Source organism: Phaenicophaeus curvirostris, chromosome 18 (assembly GCF_032191515.1).
Source record: "Phaenicophaeus curvirostris isolate KB17595 chromosome 18, BPBGC_Pcur_1.0, whole genome shotgun sequence".
NCBI lineage: Eukaryota > Metazoa > Chordata > Aves > Cuculiformes > Cuculidae > Phaenicophaeus > Phaenicophaeus curvirostris.
Genome location: NC_091409.1, coordinates 14,749,716 through 14,772,690, shown reverse-complemented (window position 1 = coordinate 14,772,690; position 22,975 = coordinate 14,749,716). Strand labels below are relative to the sequence as shown.

Sequence of the window (22,975 nt, the reverse complement as noted above, 5' to 3'; positions counted from 1 at the left end):
CCAGTCTAAGTATTGAATCAGGATATTGGACAGAGGAAAGAAACCCTGGGATGTGGGCAGGACAAGTTATGGTGAAAGGTCAGTGAAAGCAAATCTTTATTGGTATTTGCAGTTAACATTGGCTTCATGTTCCTTTTTCTCGTGGTTTTGAAGTGAGGGATGGAAAAAGAAATCCTGAATAAACAGGTGATATTGAAAATGCCGTCCTTAGTGTTTTGCAAGTTTGACCCGTGGTTTTATCTAGGGATGCGTTTGGGAAGGGGCAGGGAAGAGGGACAATGCTCCTAGAGGAGAAGTGGCTCATTTCTTTGTCTGACAGTTTGTTAGGTACCTGCTGCTAGCAGGGGGAGGAAAAGTCCGTGTTGCCAGACAAACTGCAAACTCCCCAAGCATGGGGTTTTGTTCACTTTGTTTTTTTTGCTTCTGTGCTCAGCGCACGCTGGGTCTGTGTTTGCAGGGACAACCCCAGCCTGCGAGGCTCCGTGCTTGGCGTGATGGTCCAGAGGCAGGAGTAGGAGGCGGGCAGTGGGTTATCGGGAGCCTGCTGCTGCGGGGGCTGGCAGATCTCATGGTGCCCAGGAGGTCTCTGGAACAAGAACAGAGCTTGGGCGTTCCTGGTGCTTCAAAGACCTAAATCTGCTCCAGTTACTCAGTTGGGGTGGTGGCTGGTCTGCATTGTCCTGTCAGAGCGGGCGATACAAGGCTGGGTCTTCACCCCATCCCAGGAGTCAGGTATTGCCCGACCTAACCCAAAAAAAGAGGTGGTTGAATGTTTTGGGCAAGTTCATCGCTTTTTCTTTGGAGGAAATGTTCTGATCTGTTAAGCCGAAAACTTCACCGTGGCATCTCACCGCCTGTTTCTTTCTTTTTCAGGGTTGGTTGAAAACTTACGGCTACTTGCTTCCATCCGACAGCCAAACATCTGCCTTGCAGTCAGGAAAAGCCGTGCAGTCCGCGGTTGCCACTATGCAACAGTTTTATGGGATCCCGGTGACAGGAGTTTTGGACCAGACAACTATTGAGTAAGATCAACGTAGGCTAATTTTGTCTTTCCCATTCTTAACGCATGGTCCTATTACCTGGGTAATTATTCCTGCTACAAGAAGTCCTCAAAAGGGGTAATGTGACTCAGCCCAAGAAGTCTTGATTATGAGAAAGTGTCCCTAATGAAAACATGTGGACAACTCCACCTTTTCCTGTTGCCAAAGTTCTGCTTGCGAGTGTGAGGAGAAGCTCTTGTTGAGTGCCGTGCTTTGTACATGGATCCCTGTTGCTGGTGCAGAGACAAAGCGTGAATCCCGTGAGCTTCTGACAGCGGAGAACATCAAAGGTTTAATATTTTTCATCTCTGTCTGGATTTCGGTGAAAATGTGGCTCCAGAATTGGCTTCTAATGTATTTCTTAATTAATCGGAGTTGTGGATCTCCAGAGATGCTGTTTGTGGAGATCTATAATGCTGAATTGAAGTGAGTTGTTGTAGTCTGGTGACTATAGTCACAACTACTTAGCTGTTGGTTATCATTTGTTAGATGTTAGGTGTTCTCTGCTGTGTTGACCATGTGTTATTTGCGATCGGTGCCTTGATACTGCTGAAGCGTTGGTCTAAATCACTTGGGCTGAAGGGACATTGCGTTTTCGAGTCTGCTGCCCTCGGTGTGCTCTCCAGCGTGTACTGCGAAGGGTAGCGCGGGAAGCGATGTCATGACGTGGGAAGCAGTGTCGTGACACATGAAGCAGTGTTTGTTGCTGGTGCCTGGATTGCCTGGATGTTGTGTACTGGCCAAACTTGGCTGCTGCTGGTCCAGATTGGAGGAGTTGGAAGGGACCTTAAAGACCATCCAGTTCCAACCCCCAAAATCCCTTTGTTCTCCGTTGAGGGACAGAGAAGATCCTGTTTGTTTGCTTTTTGAATGAGTTGAAGATGAGGCGCTTTTTAAAGGTGGGAATTTTCTGTCTGAGATCTCTTTGCTGAGTGCAGTTTGTCTTTGTCTTGAGCCCCTGGCCGGGTCCGTGTTGGACCTCCCTGTGTGTCCATTTACTTGGTCAGCTTCAGCGTGCCTGGCCCAGATGCTGTGTTGCACCTTCTCTTCTGCTTTGGAATCAAGGCCTTTCTCTTCCTGGTGGATTCTGCTATCTTTTTGTTGCCACAGAGAAATGGGAATGATTTTCCCTCCTTCCTTGAGCCCCTTTCCTGCTGCCGTTAAGGGACGATGCGCCTCTCCTCTCCCCCTGCTCTGTTCTCTCCCTTCACTCACAGGAAAATCCTCTCGTTCTCCATTGAGGGACAGAGAACATCCTGTTTGTTTGCCTTTCAAATGAGTTGAAGATGAAACGCTTTTTAAAGGTGGGGATTTTCCATCTGAGATCTCTTTGTCTTTAATCCCACAGTTTGTACTCAGGCTGCGGCAGAGCCAGGCGGGGTGCGTGCCGCTGGGTGTAGCAGCTTGCGGCTGGGGGGCTTCTGAGTTGGAATTAGGGGCAAGAAAAGGCTTTTATATTGAGCTGCTAGTTGGGAAAGTTCAGGAGCTGTTTCCGCTGCCCTGTGGGTGATGGTAAAGGAGCAAACTCCATGTGGGAGTCGCTGCTTGAGTAAGTGAAGCCAACCTGGCCTGGAACCCCTCCAGGGATGGGGCAGCCGCCACTGCTCTGGGAAACCTGGGCCAGGGCCTCCCCACCCTCACAGGAGAACATTTCCTCCTAAGATCTCATCTCATTCTCCCTGCTTTCAGCTGAAAACCATTCCCCTTCATTCTATCCCTACCCTCCCTGATCCAGAGCCCCTCCCCAGCTTTACTGGAGCCCCTTTCAGTCCTTGAAGCTGCTCTAAGGTCTCCCTGAAATCTTCTCCAACTATCTCAGTCTGTCCTTGTACAGGAGGTTCTCCAGCCCTTGGATCATCTCCGTGGCCTCCTCTGGACTCGCTCCAACAGCTCCATGTCCTCCCTGTTGTGAGCTTTGAGATTGCAGTTCTGAATTTTTGTCAGCATCGTAAGCTCCATCCCTTTAAGGTGACTTTAGAATCAGCCAGAGCACAAAGTTATTATTTTCTATGGTTGCTTTGTTAGGCAACAAATTCTGCATGTTCTGTTTATGCTTATTATAGAATCATAGAATCGTTTGGTTGGAAAAGACCTTTGAGATCATCGAGTCCAACTGTACCTGCCCACTACTAAACCAGGTCCCTGAGCATCCACCCACCTCCCAAATACCTCCGGGAATGGTGACTCCACCACCAAGCCTACAGATTTTCAGCTCCTTCCCCCCACAGCCCCAAATCCCGAGCTCGTCATTTCCCTCAGGAGCGGAACCCACGTGTGTGAAAGCCGCCACGTGGGAGATGGGAAGGAACAACCATTGGTTTTGCTTACTGGTACCTGCAGGGAAGTTGGGGGGTGTCGGCTGAGCAGAGGGGCTGTGTGGAGGTGGCAGGTTGAGGATGTGTGCTTACCTGGACAGAGAGTGGGGAAAAAGACATGAAAGCCTTGGACCGGAGCTGGGAGAGCAGCTGAGTCTGGATGAGACTCAGGTGGAATATGGGGGTTCAGAGAGACCGACATGTGATGGGGTTGAAGGAGGCGTGGGTTGCATAATTCTCTGAAAGTGCTGATGTCTTGGAAGTGCTGGCTCCAGAAGCCCTTGGCACCCAGCGAGCCAGTGTTGCAGCTTTGCCTCTGGAACAGCCCCGTGCCCTGCCCCGTGTCCGTTGTGATGCAGCTGGTGCAGAGGCAGGGAATCTGGCTGCCTTTGAGGGAATTGACTTTTGGTTGAGTGTCTGGGTGGTTCTGATCAGCTTTGATAGCGCGGGACTGATTCCCTGCTGGGCACAGGGCAGGTGCTGGGAAGGAGCAGCTGGTGTTCCTACAGGGAACACCTTGAGATGTGAGGGGCTTGGCTCTGTCTTGCTGGTGTGTCAGTGCATTTAGTGCAGTCCTGGGGATGGGTCCTAGGCATCCGTGTTGCTTTGGTGGCCTCCCTCTTACCTGTTGTCTTCTAGAGGACAAAAGCGCTTCTTTATCTTTAGTGCTGCTTCTCCTGGTGCTTAAAATGAGCCTGTTCTGAAGGAAGGCTCATGCACAGTGTGAATTACGACAATGCCATGCAGGTAGTCTGTTAAACTGCCAGTTTGAGTAGTTTATGGTGTAGGTGATTTTGATTTTTCCAAGTCTGTGCAATTCAACAACCTTCATATGAACACAGTAACTTGGTGTGAAGTGGGGCCCTTGTTACTTAGCTCAGACTTGAGACTTTTCTTGCACAGCAGGGAAATCAATCCATATCCCAGGGCGATTGAGAGGAAACAGAGGTTCATTTTCTGATTGTAGTCAGGGCCTGGTGATGGTGATGTTCAGAGTACTGGGCTTCTCATAAAGCTCAAGAGATGGAAAGCAAATTCACACTACGGTTGTGTAAGGTTCTGCTAAAAACTCTGCTGGATCACACGACTGGAATCAAAAACACTCAGGAAATACGTAGGGGAATACAGGCTACAGCAAGCTTGGCGTCTCTGGCAGAGTGGTAGAAGCAATGGAAAAGAACACAAATAAAGGACACTTGGAAACACCTGGGGTATTGATGTTGAATTAATGTGGCTTTTCTCAAAGCAAACCTTTAGATGTACCACGTTTCTTTTAAGAAGGCGGCAGCTGTGTGGGCAAGACAGATCTGGCTTCCGATTTCTGAAAGAGCTACTGTGCTGCGAGGTGTAAGGTAGAGTCAGTGGGGGAGAGCTGTGCTGGATTAGCGGCTTCCAGGACCTGAATGGGCTCCAGGAAAGCTGGGGAGGGGCTTTTTGCAAAAGCGCGGAGTGATAGGATGAGAGGGGATGGCTTTAAATTGGAAGGGAGAAGATTTAGATCAGGCATTGCGAAGAAATTCTTTGCAATGAGGGTGGGGAGGCCCTGGCCCAGGTTGCCCAGAGCAGTGGTGGCTGCCCCATCCCTGGAGTGTTCAAGGCCAGGTTGGATGGGGCTTGGAGCAACCGGCTCCAGTGGGAGGTGGAACTAGATGGGCTTTAAAGCCCCTTCGAACCCAAACCATTCTATGATTCTAAATAAAAGCAGACACTTAGCTCCCAGTCCAGGCACCCAAGCTGGTGACCTTAGTTCACTTCCTGAGTGTAGAAACCTGATGAATTTCAGTGCAGTCACCTGCCTTGCTCTCCCCACCAAGAACAGAGCGAATGAGAGCCATTCCACAGGCAGTCCTGTGCTGGACAGGAACCCAAGCTGCAGATATAAATCATAGAGTCATGGAATGGTTCTAGACCCTTGTAACAAGTCCCTCCCCAGCTTTCCTGTAGTCGTTTTCAGCACTGGAAGCTGCTCTAAGGTGCCCCTGGCGCCTTCTCTTCTCCAGGCAGAACACCCCCAACCCTCTCAGCCTGTCCTTGTAGCAGAGGTGCTCCAGCCTTTGGATCATCTCTGTGGCCTCCACTGGACCTGTTCCAACGTCATGGGCTCCAACCACCTGCTCAAACAGGGACAGCTAGAGCACGTTGCCCAGGACCATGTCCAGTTGGCTTTTAGATACCTTTGAGGACAGGGACTCAACCAGTTCTCTGGGCAGCCTCTGCCAGTGTTTGACCACCCTCCAGCTGGAGCAAGAAATGAAAAGGTCTGTTAAGGCTGGAGATAAAAGAGGTAGGGGAGGAGACCTGACTTCTCCGATAATAGTGCATGGATTCCCGTGCAAGGGGCAGCATCCATTGCTCTTCCAGTTCGCTTGGCCACAGGGGCAAGAGTTGCCCACGTCATGAGTGACATCAAAGGAGTCAAAGGTTATGGGAGAGCCTGACAGAACCTGGTGGCTGTGACCCACAGATTGGAGTGACCTGTTCTGGTTGTTACAGGTGAAAGTCTTAGTCATTATCTGGAAGGGTTGTGTTTGCACTCGTTCAGTCTTATCTAGCAAGTTCAGAATTGGAGGGCTTTTAACCAGCACAGCACTTTAACAAGCGGAGAGGGGATAGAGTAGGGGATAGTAGAGTTTGATCCCAGTGCCCACACAGTTTTGATCTGTGTCTCTCTTATTATTATGATTATCATAATCATTATGTTATTAATGATTATCATAAATCATTATCATCATTAAGCTCTTGTCAGGCATAAGGGCTACATGAGCTGGTGTCTGTGTTTCCGAAAGGAAAAATGGATTCTTTTTGTGTGTGGGTTGCCAGCAGTGAGGGGCTGTTCAGCTCTGTGCAGAAAGGGTAAACCTCAGAGAGGGAAAACCAAGCCCCTTGTGGTGTCCGCGTTGGCCGTCCCTCAGAGGCATTTGGTCATCTCCATAATTCTTTTGAATCTCTTTTCCAAAGTCTTTGTCAGCTTGCTTTTTCTTCCTTGCCTTCCAGGTGGATGAAGAAGCCTCGGTGTGGAGTCCCGGATCATCCCCACCTACGCCGTAGCCGGAGGAAAAAGCGGTACGCGCTAACCGGGCAGAAGTGGAGGCAGAAGCACATCACCTACAGGTATTGCCCCCTCCCCGCTCCTTTTTGTTTGGGGAATAAAATGTTCTGTACTGTTTGGTATGCAAATTCTGTAAATACTTTAAAAAGCCAGATGTTCCCTGTGATGACTGGTTGAGGCTTTCGTTCTCAGAACATGGTGGAGGGGAGCACTTTCAGAGCACTGGAGGAACGGAGGAGTCTATTCTCAGTTAGAAAATAACAGATTGGTAAAGACACCTAAATCCCAGCCATCAGTCCTGTAATTTTGACAGGGAAATCCTAGTAAGCTCCTTTGTTCCCCTTGAAATCTAAGGCTGTAGCCTTTAGATCACGTGTCATCTTTAACAAACGGTTAAAGCGGAGGAGCAGCATTCTCTAAAGGTGTGATGCTTTCTCCCTCCACTGTTTTGCAACATTTGACTGAGTAAGTATTTTCCCAGAGGTTTTTACCTTTGGTAATTAGTAGAACCCTGGCTTTTGTCCAGATTTGGGGCTGCGGAGGCAACATGCTGAAATGGACTGTGGGTGTCAAATGGGAGTCGTGAAGTGATGGTTATGTCCCAGAGATGGCTTTTGAGTTACTTGGGCCCTTAGCTTTTCAGAAGAAATTCCCAAATGATACTAATGGGAGGTTCTGACAAGAATGTCGCTTCAAGATAAAATGACCTCCCTCTAGTTGAAAGTGTAGCCTTTTAACTTTTTTTAGAGGGGGAAAGGAGGTTGTGGAGGAGTGAAAATTAGGAATGGAGGCGTTAAGGAGAAGATATGGGAGAGCAAGGCAAAGGCAGAAAGGAAATCTGTGGTGAAGAGGTAGAACTATGAGTGACCAGCATGGAGAAGGTGCCAGAATGCATAGGAGGAGATGTGATGGTGTGAAGGGAAAGAGAATCAAGGACTGGGGCGCTCTGTTGCTTCTGCTGAGAGCTCCAAGGAAGGAGGAGGAGGATGATTCTTAAGTCACAGTGAGGGACTGCAGAGACTCGGAGGAGGGACTAGTTCAAAGCTTTCACTGATAATCATTCCTTGAACTCAAATTTTAAAGGGACCCCTTCTGTATGTGAAGATCTGAGAGACCAACCCTGCTTCCAACCTTTCCTGGGCCTTAAGGAAAACCAGAATGTAATCATGGAAATAAAACATCTCTCAATGGGTGTGTGGAACCTCGGGAAGCAGGTTGGCAGAGGGCTTCAGCCATGGCCAAACTTGTCACTGTTAGCTTTCCAGTTCCAGTATTTGTTGTGTGCTGTTCTAGCCTGGTTATCTTAGTTTACCACCGGATGTATTACAGCATCTTTCATCTGTCAGCCTTAATATTAAACTGAAGCTGCTCACGCCAGTAAGGTTGTATAGTTGACCCAAAGGTTTGTTTCTCATAAAGAATGCTAGTAGTCAGGGTTTTCATACACTGGATTCCATTTTAGCATGATGATTCCAGGCAAAATCTGAAGTAGTTTGCATTTTTAAGCTAAGTTTACTGTCTATGCCAGGATTTGAAAGGTTGTCAGTTTTTAGGAAGGGATGCGAGATCGACCAGAGTACTGAGAAAATTCTTAATAATAAATGTAGACTTCAGATCAGGGCTGTAGTTTTGTGGATAACTTTAGTTGTAACAGCCAAGCTTTGCATGCACAAAGCAGCGTCCCCCAAAAAATGAAGACCCTTTGGAAGTGGAGAGTGTAGATGTGTCTATGTGTTGGAATTATAACAAGAAGCCTCGAATGTATTCAGCACATTTGAGCAACCTTTCTTTCTCTTCCGCGCAGTGTTCACAACTACACCCCCAAGGTTGGAGAGATCGATACGAGGAGAGCCATTCGTCAGGCGTTCGATGTTTGGCAGAGGGTGACACCACTTACCTTTGAAGAAGTCCCTTACCATGAAATTAAAAATGACAGAAAGGAAGCAGATATTATGATATTTTTTGCTTCTGGTTTCCATGGAGACAGTTCTCCGTTTGATGGAGAAGGTGGATTCCTAGCTCACGCTTACTTTCCTGGACCAGGAATAGGAGGAGATACTCACTTTGATTCAGATGAGCCATGGACCTTGGGAAACTCGAATCACGATGGTAAGAGCGCAGGTTGTTTTTCAAAACAAGGACAAGTTGACCGTAGACACAAGGACAGACTTTCAACTAGAAAGCGTGTGGTTAGTGGAGCTTTCGTCTCCCATATGCTGGTTCACGTGTTTTCTAAAACCTGTATTCTATCTTAAATAGGTAAATAATTTTATTAGTAATTTTGTGACTCTGTGTGCCTCTGTGCACACGTGTGAATATTGAGAGTTAATAGAAGTGTGTGCCCGCTGGCTTTCTACATCCCTTCAGATTTGGACCACGGCTCTGGGAGAGAAAAGGTGAACACGAGGGTGTTGAAATGTGATCTCTGTGTCTCATGGAATATGTAACAAGGGCACTTAGAGTTGGTTGTAATGGTGAATAGGCAGTTGAGAGAGTAAGGACATTTTCAAGTCGTTTTGGTCTGTGTTTGTTCTCCCACAGTCCAAGTGTGGTCCTAATTCTTTTGGTCAGAGGCTGGGGCTGGTTGGTTTCTGTAGGAGACTGATGATGACAACAACTGGGTTTGTGATACTGAGCAATGAAGAGTTTCTGTGTCTTTCTAGCTTTACCTTACTAACAGCAACGAGCACTTTCTGATCCGTATTCAAACCTTTCATTGAGGGTAGTGATGACTTGTAAAAAGTTTTAAATTGGAAAACCAGAGTTTTACAGTGGCCTCTTAAAATGTAACTCCAATTTCTACACTCTTGGTGAGCTGGGAAGGACGTCTGGTTAAACCCTGAGGGATTCAAAGACACGGTGTGAAACATTCTGTAAGGCTTAGAAATTCACTGGAAATGTAAACGTGGGTCGACTTTTAAACTGGATAAAACCTTAGCAGCATTTTTGTGGCCGTGATGTCTAAGGGGGTAATGGGGGTCTAAGGGGGGATGTGGGGGTAATGTCTTTCATTAGAGCAGTGGAGTTTGAAAAGGGGAACAGTTTTCGGGTGTGCGAACCAGCTTCAGGCCTGACCTAGAAGCGACAGTGGAATGCAAATGGAGAAGATCCCTTGGAGGTTTGAGCTGGCATCTATGAGATCATCTGTGAAAGGAAATGGAGCTGAGAAGTTCAGTGTGGGAATGCTGATTTGTAGGAAGGCAGAATTGATAAGATACATGTCTTCTTGGGGAAAGAGAAGTGATGTTTCCTGGCACGTTTGAATGACTGGATCAGATGTAGGCAGAGAGAGGTTCTAGGCGTGGGGTGGGGTGAGTGGGAGGTTGTGGTGTGGTGGGGGAGCACTCTTGCTGTCTTGAAATGTGATGAATTTTTATTCCTGGGTTTGTGGTTGGCGAGCAGCTTATAGGTTTCCCCTGAAGATGAGGATTGACAACTGGAGACAGTGGTTGCCTCGTGAGGACAGGTTTTGCAGCACTTAGGTGTGGTGCTGCTTTGAGCCCCCTACTGCAGAAACGACATTGAGGGGCTGGAACGTGTCCAGAGAAGAGCAACAAAGTTGGGGAAGGGACTGGAGAACAAGGGAACTGGGGTTGTTTAGCTTGGAGAAGAGAAGGCTGAAGAGAGACCTCATCACTGTGCACAACTGCCTGAAAGGAGGTTGGAGTGAGGTGGGTGCTGGTCTCTTTTCCTAAGTGACAGGTGATAGGATGAGAGGGAGCGGTCTGAAGTTGTGCCAGGGCAGGTTCAGATTGGACATAATGAAAGATTTCTTCACCAACAGGGTTCTCGGGCACTGGCAGAGGCTGCCCAGGAGGCTGGTGGAGTCACAGTCCCTGGAGGTGCTTAAAAGACAGGTAGATGAAGTGCTCAGGGATGTGGCAGGTATGTTTTGGCTTAATGATCTCAAAGGTCTTTTCCAACTATGATTGGTTCTATGATTCTGTGGTTTTATCGGAGGTCTGAGTAGGTTCAAGCCTGGCCTTCGGAGTTATTTGATCTCAGCTATGGGCTGTGAGGGTAGCTTGTGTGCTGGGAGCGGCCACCACGTAAACCTGTGTGTGAGGCCTGGGATTGCAAGTGTTGGGGACATAACGTCCTTCAGGAAGGTGGAAGGGGAGGTTCTGAGGAGTTATATTCATTTTTTTCTCTTTTTTTCCACATAAAGTTTCCTTCTGATGATAAGCTTAACAAGGCTGGAAGGCAACTTAAAGACCAGGACAGATGGCTCCCTCCTGGGAAAATTTTCCACTAGTTAGGACATTCTAACACAAATTGTCACTTTTAGGAGATATTTTCCTGTAGTTTTTAGGGTGGTGTTTGAGAGCAATGTATACAATGAGTAGGGGGCTCTGTTTATATAAAGATGATTTCTTATGCATTATCCACGTGTCTCTTCCCAAAACACGATGTACTTCTCTGGTGTGCTGAGTAGCTGACACGAGTAGTGTCCTCAAAGTGCATGTGATTGGTATTTGAGGGAATGGGGTGCACTCCGAGTGTGAAAATTGATGAAGGAATTGAGATTTCCATTCTGGAGGACAAAGATCAATTGTCTATTTGTTTTCAAATGACCGATCTGCATAGACAGGGCGGCACGGCTGCCTGAAAACTCATTTAGAAAAATAAGTGTCCAGGGAGGGTGTTGAGAATGGGTCAGAACTCTCCCCTCCACCTGGGGAAGGCTGATGATAGAAGGGAATTTCATGTGTTGAGGGTGACAGGGGTAAGCCTGGAGCAAGAGCATTGAAGATGTGTTAAATGTTTGGGTTTGCCTGTTCTTAGCCTTGATATGCAAATGTGAAAAATATCCTATCCTATCCACAGGGTGATCCATGCCTTTCTAGGAGGGTTTTTCCTTCTGTTTCACTATTTCCTATCATGTAGTCTCACTAGCTCCAGGTTCTCACCTCTGATGTGTTTTACTTGAACTGCTGTTAGGAGGTTTCTTTCTGCTGTTAGAAGGTTGGTGCTGGTCTCTTCTCCCAAGCAACAAGAGGTGGGGTGAGAGGAAATGGGCTCATGTTGCACCAGGGGAGGTTTCGGTTGGATATTTGGGAAATCATCTTTACTGACAGAGTGGAACCAGCTGCCTAGGGCAGTGATGGAGTCCCCACACCTGAAGAGGTTCTAAAAACATGTAGATGTGGCACCTGGGGACGTGGTTTAGTTGGCATGGTGGTGTTGGGCTCACAATTGGACAGGATGGTCTTGGAGGTCTTTTCTAACCTCTGTGAGTCTCGGTCAGAGGTTTCCTGCACTGTGACCAGCTCGCTGCCTTTTCTCATTGGAAAAAAAAGATGTTAGAGAGGACAATATTGCCTCTTCAACAGGAATTATTTCTTCCGACATGGTCTTGCTTATCCTTATGATACATACTGTGGGGCAGTGGGGGTGTTGAGGCTGGAACTGAAGAAATCTTTCAGTGGAAGTATAAAAATACCCTACGAGTAGGTCAGCGTCAAAGCTTTCATTTATTCAGATGGAAAAAAATGAGTGGTTTTGTCCATTCAGCATCTATTCAATAATTATAGAAAACTTAAAATAGCCATGAAGTCACCACAGCATCTTTACATCAACCCACAAAACAGCACCATTCCTGACAAGAATGTGTATTAGTAGAAGGGATAATTGGAACAATCAGCCTCAAAGCTCTCTTAGCCTTGCAACAACTGTAAAGGTGAATCCTGGTCAACAGAGCTGAAACTGGCACTGTGTGTCCTCAGAATATTTGACTGATCCACTGGGTGATCCAGTCAAACTGCTTCGGAGGCTTCAGCAATGGTTCAAGCGGTATGGATGAAAGCAAATCATACCACAGAAAGTCTCTTCCTGTCAGAAAACACGAAGGATGATTTGAACCAATCTTTCTATGACAACAGCCGTCTCTGATTTGTACTTGGAGAACGTGATCTACCCTGTTGATGGAAGCTGCTTTCTCATGAAGGTACCTCATGGTAATGCACTGGGGTTTGTTAGCAACTTTATCACCCCAGCTAGTGGGTAGTTAGTTGGAATTTTTATAATCATTATCATTTTTCATGATCATTATTATACTAATCTTACCCCTTGGGGGCAGCATGACCATTATCATGTCCCTTAAAATTACTTATATAATCACTGTAGCTGTGATGCTGTCGATTGTCTGAGGCCATGGTAGGGGGCACATGCACCAACACTTCTGTTTTCTCCTTCTGGGAAGCGTGACCCTGCACAAGCTCTCAAAAGGAATGCAAAGTTTCCTTCCCCCTTGATATTAGTTACAATTCCACTCCATTCGTGCGTGCAATTCCATTAGCTGAGTGATGTTTTCAATCCATGATCGGTGAGTTATCATCTGAATTGTGCTCCCTCTCTGACAGTCCCATAGCAAATTGTGGAAGATGAATTGGCCCAGAAGGCCAAACCTGATCCTGGGCTGCATCAAAAGCAGCGTGGCCAGCAGGGCCAGGGAGGTGATTCTGCCCCTCTATTCTTCTCTTGTGAGACCTCATCTGGAGTAGTGTGTCCCGTTCTGGAATCTTCAAAGAGATGGAGCTGTTGGAACAGGTCCAGAGGAGGCTACAAGGATGATCCAAGGGCTGGAGCACCTCCCATACGAGGGCAGGCTGAGAGAGTTGGGGGAGTTCAGCCTGGAGAAGAGAAGGCTCTGAGGAGATCTTAGAGCAGCTTCCAGTACCTGAAGGGGCTACAAGAAAGCTGGGGAGGGACTATTTCCAAAGGCTTGTAGTGATAGGACGAGGCGGAATGGCTTTAGATTGAGAAGAGCAGGTTTACACTGGACATAAGGAGAAATTTCTTCACTATGAGGGTGGGGAGGCCCTGGCCCAGGTTGCCCAGAGCAGTGGTGGCTGCCCCATCCCTGGAGGTGTTCCAGGCCAGGTTGGATGGGGCTTGGAGCCCCTGATCCAGTGGAAGGTGTCCCTGCCCATGGCAGGGCTGGAACTGGATGGGCTTTAAGGTCCCTTCCAACCCAAACTATTCTATGATTCTAATTTAGATGATATTATGATAAGGATGTGAAAAACTGTTGGAAGCTGAACTCCTGGAGGAGCCCTGATTAACTGGGATCAGAATTCACTTGTTAAGTTTTCTGCTGAGAATGGGAGGAGCTCTAAGGATGAAGCAGAGTGTTGGAATTTGGAAGGACCAAGGCAAATCAGAGACATGTTATGGCAAACAGGATGCCACTGGAAAAGAGGAGGAATGTGGCTTTACGTGTGGAGATAAATTGTCTATGTGGCCGCACAGCGAGGAGCAGTGGGCATGGCCACAGTTGCAGGGTCTTATCTCGTGCTCCTCAGTAGAAATGAAAGCAGCTCTGGGCCTTTAGCTGATCTCAGGCTTTGAGCAGCAAGGGCTTCTCAGGCTGTGAGGGACTTGAAGGCCACTGATGCTGTTTGGAGTCATTGTCTTTTAGCAGTGCGTCGAGTGTAGCTGCTCTTGTCCTCTCTGAGGTGGCGTTTGGTCACTGAGTTATGAGTCAGTGCAGTCAGTCTCAGTGTCCAAGCTGCTTGCATTGCCAGCAGGGACGCTGAAGGTGACTTTGCTCTGCTTTCTCCAAGTCTTGGGCTTTTTGTACTTGAAATGTGTTGTAGAAACAGCCAAACATAGAATCATAGAATCACTAGGTTGGAAAGGACCCACTGGATCATCAAGTCCAACCATTCCTATCAATCACTAAACCATGTCCCTCAGCACCTCATCCACCCGTCCCTTAAACACCTCCAGGGAAGGGGACTCAACCCCCTCCCTGGGCAGCCTCTGCCAGTGCCCAATGACCCTTTCTGTGAAATATTTTTTCCTAATGTTCAGCCTAAACCTCCCCTGGCAGAGCTTGAGGCCATTCCCTCTCGTCCTGTCCCCTGTCACTTGGGAGAAGAGGCCAGCTCCCTCCTCTCCACAACCTCCTTTCAGGTAGTTGTAGAGCTTTAAACTGCTCAACTCAAGACTCACAGCTGCTGACATACGTTGCTCACCAAAGCTTGTGCCTGAAGGAGGGTAAACAGACCTGGCCATGCTCCGAACTTTCTCCCTCAGCTGCCTCAGTATCTTAACAAGCTTGGCTCAAGCAAGAGGTGCTGCATGAAATCCATTATTAACTGGCCAAGTCAAGCATTTCATAGCCTTTTTATGAAAATAATTATGACGCATGTATGCATTTGCAACAGCAGTTTGAAAAGGTATCCTGAGTGGCTGAAAGTAAGTCCAGTCGATTTAGATACCGGTGAAGTCGTGGCTGCTGGAGGTGTTCCAGGCCACCTTGGATGAGACTTTGAGCATCCTGATGCAGCAGGAGGTGTCCCTGCCCATGGCAAGGTGATGGATCTGGATGGGCTTTAAGATCCCTTGAACCGAAACCATTCTAAGATTCTATGATTACACACGGCTGCTCGTACACCCCTCTGGCAACTCAAACGCGTTGAATCCAGGTTAATTACAGGAAATACATTTTTATCTCCAGTTTAACATTGCAAATAGTGTCACTGATAAGCCCAGGGAAATCTTCATGGACTTTTCAAAGGAGAAGACCGATGCTGTTACACATTTTGTCGACACCGTGCTACTAAATATGTGATGTCTGCTGACCTGCTGCAGATATTTGCTTTACAGCTGTGTGGATGCGGCCGTGTGTAGCTATAGCTGTATTCCTCTGTCGGTAGGGACAGTTCTTGTTCTGTTCCCTGCAAACAGCAGTGCCTGTGTCTTATTAGTGCTGCTGCCAACAGCCCTGGCTCTGCAGTACCGACCCGTGACCGTAGCGAGCACGGCTGTTGCGGCAGGTGGGTCACCAGCCTCTGCTGGGGCTCTTCCATCTCCCACGGTGACGCCTGCTGTTGGTCTTCCTGTGCAATCCCGATTTCATTCCAAAGCTTACGTGTGCCAGGCACCGTGCTGGTCAGGAGTTGCACTGAAGCAGCAGTAGTAGAAGGCTTAAAGTGGAGCTGGATTGGTTTATGGAAGACATTTAGAGAACGCTTTTAATGCTAAAGCCAGGTAGGTGCTGAGGTATCCATGCCCTGCCAGGGTTCAGCGCTATTTTTTTCTTCCAATGCGCTCAGAGTTGAGCTTCAAGACCATCATCTGCGTGTTTGGAGGTGTTGTCAGTGAGAAGGTGCCCGAGGGCAACCACTGCAGCTTCTTCAGGAAACAACCCCAGCAGACAAGTTGTTCCTGTAGAAACTCTGGTGTAACTCAGCTTCACATCAAGCTAGTTTGATCATTTTGCAGTTCACAGGGTTCATTTTTCAGTATCCTGGTGCTCTCCTACCCTGTACAGCTTCACATCTGGACCCAGTTCTCTTTGGAAATGTAGGATTACCACTGTGACTGCTCATCGGATATTGCTGAGAAATGCTTTGCTAACAGTGAGTAAACCAATGAGCTAATCATTACAGCAAATGTGTCCCCACAGATCCCAGTGGGTTCCTCCAGAACCTGCTTTGGAAAGCTTCTTCTTCAGGGTTTCTGAAGAAAAGCCAACTGGAAAGAGCACCAGCCTTCACAAGCCACTGCCGAGCCAGTGTAGGAGATGAGACCCCACGGGTTGTTTTCAGTGCCAGATCAGTGCAGGAGCTTCTGCAGAAGTTCTGGAGGAAAAGGTCCTGAACCATCTTTTGGGAAGGCTTTTGCTGGCCACAGAGGAGAGGAACCGGACACATTTTTCTCTGAGATTCCAGCAGGAGGACTAGCGTTGTCTCAGTGGGTGTCTACGTGGACAACAGAGCAAGCACTTCTTAAGCCGCCATCTGGACATCACGTATGTTCAGGAGCCTGAGCAGGACTGCTGATGCTGAGAGGTGCATAAAATACTAGCTGGCAGTATTTTTGCTGGATATTTGATGCTTTTGAGGTGCCATCTGTTGTTGTTACTAGTTTTTAAATGCAGGGATGTACAAGGTCCCTGTAAACATTCCTGATCAATCCCATAAACATAGAGTGTATATTGGGGTACGTTCTATAGCAGATCCTCCAGCATTAAGTGAGGTCTGTGTAAGAGAGTTTGGCTTTATTTTTACCTGGTCAGGCAGCTTTTTACTACAAAAGCATTTCCAATCCCTTTGGTAACATCGCTGACTGAGCATTCTTTATCCTATTTGATTTGCTTGACCACAATGGTGATATTTTGGGTGGAGGGAGGGACTAAGAGGAATGAAGAGTATCCAGTTGTTGCTTTTTCCCTGCAAAACTTCCAAGCAGACTCTCTCCTGTCTTCCTGCACCCCACTGAGCTGGCTCGGACAGGCACAGCGTGTGCTTGCTGAAAAACTCAATGGAGCTTCCCTTAACCCCTGTGCCTTCACCCAGTGTATTGCTAGAACTTGTGCTCTTTTATCCTCGATTAATTCCTGTTTCCTCTGAGTTTTGTCTTGCTTTCTGTCTCGTTTCTCTCTTGTTTTCCCTCTTTTTTCCTGTGGCAGGGCTGAGGCCAGCACAGACAATCTGCAGAGTACCAATACAGTGAGCGATGTGACAGAGGGTGCGGGTGCTCACAACACATTGCACATAGAATCTCTGTGCTGTGTGGCTGTTAAATGCCTTTTTGATTTTTCTTTCTCTGATTTCTCAGGTACTGAACATCTCCACATCTAAAGAGTTTTGTTCTAATAAATGGCATTTTGAATCCGTTATTATTTTTCAGGCTTCTGACATGCTATTGTTGAAAACGAGCATCAGTAGTTTTCAGACTGAAAATCGAGCTGCTTTGAAGTTACTCACGCGTCCGAAGATCTGTTATCTAAGACTTTCATCGAGATGTTGGAAGTCAAGTGGGTCATAAATTGAATTAAAATGTCCATTTATTCCATCAGACCTTTTTATGGTCGCTCCCTGCAGCAGATTGTGCTGGTCAGTTGGTCAGTACTTCTGTAACTCAAGATGACCACTATCTAGTCTCTAGAGCACACCTACCTAACACTGATTTCATCCTGTCACTGCTTAGAGAGGCTTGTTCCCACAAGCCAGAGTTCTCCAAAATCATCTGCTGATGCTGAAATAAATTGGAGTGAGCACGTAGACACGTGGTCTTGAGACAGCTGACCCTGGTAAAGCGAAATCAAATCAGGCGGCTTAACTCAGAAACACTTTGAGGTTATGTCGCTGTTGTGTCAGCCCAAACCTAGAAGGCCATAAATAGAGAACTTACAAATGAAAATGTTTTATGAGAGTGAAGTGAAGAGAGGACACCCACCAGCACACCTGGAAGATGTTGTCTTCAGAGTTGTCTTCTTCGCGTCTGGACGGCAGCTCTGTAAGTAGCACTTTCTTTTGTTGCATAATGCTGTCGTTACAGACTGAGAAGTGGCGTCAGGGTAGTGTGGGGCTAGCGCCGTGGGGTTGTGAAGCTTTGTAGTGCTAGTTATTGAGTTTATTATAATTTATTATTTAGCCTGGAGAAGAGGAGAATGAGGGGAGACCTCATTGCTTTCTACAACTGCCTGAAAGGAGGTTGTAGCGAGGAGGGAGCTGGGCTCTTCTCCCAAGTGACAGGGGACAGGATGAGAGGGAATGGCCTCAAGTTCTGCTACAGGAGGTTCAGACTGGACATAAGGAAGAAATTTTTCACCGAAAGGGTCATTGGGCACTGGCAGAGGCTGCCCAGGGAGGTGGTGGAGTCCCCATCCCTGGAGATGTTTAAAAGACAGGTAGATGAGGTGCTTAAGGATATATTTTAGTGACACCGAGTTGGACTTGGTGATCTCAGAGGTCTTTTCCAACCTGGTGATTCTATGATTCCTGCAGAAATTCATTAATAAGGGTCACCTGCAAATTCCACTTTCAAACCAGTATATTTGCAAATGCACCTGGTGTTCACAGAGTTCCGTAAAGAAAATTATTATCCATTGCTTTTGTTAGTAATTCTTTACTACACGGAGTATGATCCCAGCTGTAGGTGTCTGGAATGCTGCTGATTGCTGTATAATCAAAGTGAAATATTTTACTCCTTCCCACAGGGAATGAGATACTCTGAAACTCATAGGAAGGAACCCGTAGGGATCAAAATGAAGTCTCATTCTCTTTAAATGGAAGAGAAAATGCAGGTCGTGAGAATCAAGGTGAGCCAAGAAGTCTCTTTTTGCTGCCTTCCTTTGTAAAGCAGAAACAGATGATGTGAAGTGGGCCAAAGCCCGGTAGTATCTCTAACAAACTTGCTGCATTCCGCTTGCTGAAGGGGAGAGGAGGGAAATAACAGGTGTTCAGGAAGATTAAAAATGAGAAATAGAGGAATTCTTGAAAAGAGTTTGCTGGTCCTTGTGACTGAATTGCAACATCAGCAGTGGAATGACACCTGATATTCTGGATTTTGACATCACCACCAAGTGTTAGATGTGGGAGCCTTTTAAACTGCATTTTTATTCTTTCTCATTTCTGAAGAAGAGCACGAGATTTGCAGATGGTTTAACTAGAATTGCCTTCTCTCCCCTCCATCCAAGATTACCAGTTTGAGAGAGAAATGTCTCTTGCATCTCTTGCTTCTCAGTCCTGCTCAATCTTTCCAGTCCCATCAGGAACTTTCATTGTCAAAGTAGGGCTCCTGTCCGAGGTGGAGCGCAGCCTCTTAGTGGCAAAGGGCACCTCGCATCACTTCCAGCACAGCACGTTCTCTGCTGCCAGCACCAGGAGCTGAATATAATTTCAACCTGCCTGGCAAAAGAATCCCAAATAATGCAAACAGGTTTGTGTGCTCTCTGCCCACGCCAGGGCCAGTTTGAAACACACTGGGCCAGGCTGCAAACTGTTCCAAAATCCCTCTTTTTTTTCATTTGTAGTTACATTACAGTTGTTCACAGCTGTATTTAATTCTGTTTGTAGACCTTGCTGTATTTAAATACTTTTATGAAATAAAACCACCAGTATAGCTTCTTCTCAGGGCCATGGGGAGCTGGCGCACCTCCTGTATGAGGACAGGCTGAGAGTTGGGGCTGTTCAGCCTGGAGAAGAGAAGGCTGCGGGGAGACCTTAGAGCAGCTTCCAGTCCTGAAAAGGGCTCCAGGAAAGCTGGGGAGGGGCTCTGGATCAGAGAGCGCAAGGATAGGATGAGGAGGAACGGTTTTCAGCTGAAAGAGGAAAGACTGAGATGAGATCTTAGGAAGAAATGTTTTTCCATGAAGCTGGGGAGGCCCTGGCCCAGGTTGCCCAGAGCAGTGGTGGCTGCCCCATCCCTGGAGGTGTTCCAGGCCAGGTTGGATGGGGCTTGGAGCAACTGGATCCAGTGGGAGGTGTCCCTGCCCATGGCAGGGGTGGAATTGGATGGGCTTTGAGGTCCCTTCCAACCCAAACCAGTCTAGGATTCCTTGATTCTTTTCAAGATTGATGGAAGAAAAGTTGTATCTACTTTTTCCATGTCTTTATGAGTAATTTTCTTTTTCATCTGTTCTCCCTGTTCAGGGAATGATATGCTAATATAGGCAAATATGGGTTTTCATTTTGGCATTGCAAATTCTTTGGTATTGAAAGATAGAGGGAGATTTGTCAGCTGCACACTTGTTGCATTGAGCATCGGGCTGCTGAGCCACCTGACACAGTCACAACTTCTCCTCTCTCTGGCTGCCCACGACTTCCCTCCACGTCACTTGGTCAGTTCTGGTCTCACCATTCCAGAAAAATCTTTTCTCTTTTTCCCATGGATTTCTACAGCAGTCTGTCCTCTTAGAGCCTTCTGTGCCGTGTTGGATAAAGCACAGCTTGCAGCGCTGCTCGGGTCTGTAACCCAGCGAGCAGACCTGGGTGGCACACGGCCTTCTAGGGACAAGAAGGCAAACTGAGGATTGGTAGCACAATGCGGTTCTTTGTCCTTCTGCAGCCACTTGATCTCATGGAGATCACTTTGGTAACGTGACTGTGGTACATCTTCCGTTAAGGCTCTCTATCAGTTCTTTTCTGGTGAAGCTGTTTGAAGACAGCGTGAAGAGTTTCCATGAAGCACGGGTTGCTAAGAAGGGTAGTTGATGTCCCGTCCCTGGAAGCATTCAAGGCCAGGTTGGATGGGGCTCTTGAGCAACCTGATCTGGTTGAAGATGTCCCTGCTTGCTGCAGGGGTTGGACTGGATGGGCTTCAAGGGTCCTTTCCAACCCAAACCATTCTGTAGTCCTTAAGATGCATCATATCCATGGCTATGTTCATGAACATAATAGTTTGTGAACAAAATGAAACCTGTATTTCTTTTTGACATCTGTTTTCTTCCTTTTTAGATCGAAAAGCTGTTTTCCACATCTCATTTGATGCAAAGAAATGGAAGAGCAGTATCACCACTTCTTCAGGCTCTCAGAAGACTGAGAAGCTTTTCTTGAGCCGAGCATGTTGTGGAGGTGAACGGAGGAGTTCAGACAAATCACATCTTATGTTTGATGGTTCAGACCTACTGGTCTGAAGGTGCAAGAACCAAGGCATGGCTTAGAGTAGCCCTAAAGCTTCTTTAAGTTGTGCTTGGGGAACAGTTGCCTCACATGGCTGTTGGCGTGGAAGGGATCGTTTTAGTGCATTTAAAAGCACGTTCAGTTCACACAGGCTTTTCTGTAAATACCCGACGCATGCCATTGTCACAACCAATGATCTGAATCCTTGAATCAAGCTTACTTAAATAAAATTTCACAATTTAACCCTCATATGTCTTTTGAATGATGTCTGAGTAAGTGCAAAATGTAGACATGCAAACATGGTGATACAGTTTGTAAAGTATAAAATTGATATGACAGAGATCACAGTTACTTTTCTGTGCTTAGTCAGATACACAATATTGTTTGTATTTCTGTTGTCTTAGAAGCTCTGTCCTGGATTTGCGCCCCACTGTGCAAGGTGCTCTACGGAGTCTACGTACACTTGTTACAGCTCTCTCTATACAGCTGTCGTGCTTAGGGATAAATCCTGAGGGTGGTATCACACCATTGCTGTAAAGGTAACCCTGGGACCTGTTCCTGCACGTGTTTAGGCTTTGAATGAGCTGTTTTGCTGACCCGCAGCAACTGGGTGCTTAATAGCTAAATACAGAAAAGGTTTTGATATGGATTTTTGTAATTAAGTGAAGGAAATTGTGCAAGACAGCATGTGCTAGCAGTTCCACGAAGAAAACCTTTCTCCAAATGTGTGTTACCTGACTGAACAGACATTTGTCCAGCTGAAGATGCAAATCCAAGAAGCATGAGTGATGGAGTCTGTGACTAGAAGGAGGATCATACATAAATCAGTTTGTGCCTACAGTGTTCTCTGTGTTGTTGCAGTAAAACTATGCATTTCTTTACAGGGAAATGTAATATATTACATTATAACATATATGGTGTTATGTTATATCATAGTGTATATATATTATATTGCAGTTTATCCGAAGTAAGTTAGCTTGAGTGGGAATGTATCAGCTACCAGGAAGTTTACTCTGAGCACAGGTTTAAATTACTTTTAATTAAGGGAATTCAGCTGAAAAGGCTGTTTGAAGCTGTCTGGTGTGTGCAGGGGGAGCACAGAGCTATTAAACCGGGTGTGAGATTAGCGGTGTATTCCCCTGGTTTGGCATCATGGTAGTGGGAGATGCTTTTGTATTGTTACAGGTGTGTCCTCAATTCTGACTTTTTGTTGTGGTAACATTGTTTTGGTAAAGAAAACACAACTTTAAAGCTAAATTAACTGTTTTAAATTTAATTTTAATTCTAAATTAAATTTGTTCCTTTATGTTTGAGCATAGCAGGTCAAACTTTCACTCAATGAACCCACTTAGGAAACTAATCCCAGTTTTACAGGGTTCGTCCTCTCTCTGGAGCTGATTGGTGCCCATTTGGGTGCCTCCAGAGAATCAGGAAGGAAAAAATTCAGGTGGGTCTCTGACCGAGCCTGTTTGGTTGGTACTGGTGGTACAAAAATTAATGCTTGGGACCTTGTCCTGCAAATGCAAAGCAGGGGTGGTCAGCTCCTCCTTCACCCTGCTGTCTTACCTGGTGGTTGATATGCACTGAATACAAGTTTTTCTTGTTACATGGACTTGGAGGAGGAGGTTGAATATGAAATCAAGGAGCTTTATCCGGTTGTCTGGCCTTGTTTCCATATAAGTAGAAAAGTTTTGAGCTAGGCTATTAGTTCTCCCTTCTGGATCTTGCTCCGAGGAGATAGGTGACGTTATAAGTGCTGTTTGGACAACAACTGTGGAGAATGAGAAGGTCAGAGACCTTACTGTTGTGTTCAAGATCCCACAGAAACAGTTTGAGAGGTCCAGGCTCCTTTCAGGACTCCTGTGGGTCGGCCAGGTGGGCTGTTTCCAGACCGCAGTGGGTAACAGCACACGAGCCGTCACAGCTCCGAGTGAAGGGCTGTGGGAGGAGAGAAGTGCACTGTCAGGCGATAGTTTTATACTTGATATTTTCTTTTCAAAGCAAATCCTAGCCCACCCTTTGAAAAGAAAATGAACAATGTGTTCTCTTCCACGCTGTGAAACTCCTGACCATTTATAAAAATAAATGGAACTTCTTGCTTAACACCATCATTAAACTGACCTGGGTGATGACCTATGTCCTCTTCCCATGCAATATGTATTGTCCACTTGCCCTCGGAATGATGTAGCTGCTTTCAGACTTGGGACCCTCTAA

General features: G+C 46.7%; 1 protein-coding gene and 1 long non-coding RNA gene across 3 annotated transcripts in view; both read left to right on the top strand.

The window, feature by feature from the left end:
- MMP24 (matrix metallopeptidase 24) overlaps window positions 1-22,975 on the top strand; it is a 46,236-nt gene that overhangs the window by 3,634 nt on the left and 19,627 nt on the right. Inside the window, exons 2-4 of one of the 2 annotated variants that reach the window (XM_069871761.1) lie at window positions 874-1,022; window positions 6,350-6,466; window positions 8,209-8,513. In XM_069871761.1, coding sequence (XP_069727862.1) covers window positions 874-1,022; window positions 6,350-6,466; window positions 8,209-8,513 — 571 coding nt within the window. Of the gene's footprint in view, window positions 1-873; window positions 1,034-6,349; window positions 6,467-8,208; window positions 8,514-22,975 lie in introns of those variants that run through there. The other variant, XM_069871762.1, reaches the window with a different exon arrangement.
- On the top strand, window positions 17,086-21,103 carry LOC138728437 (uncharacterized). Its single transcript, XR_011338703.1, has 3 exons — window positions 17,086-17,654; window positions 18,358-18,459; window positions 20,597-21,103. It is a non-coding gene; the product is annotated as an uncharacterized lncRNA (long non-coding RNA).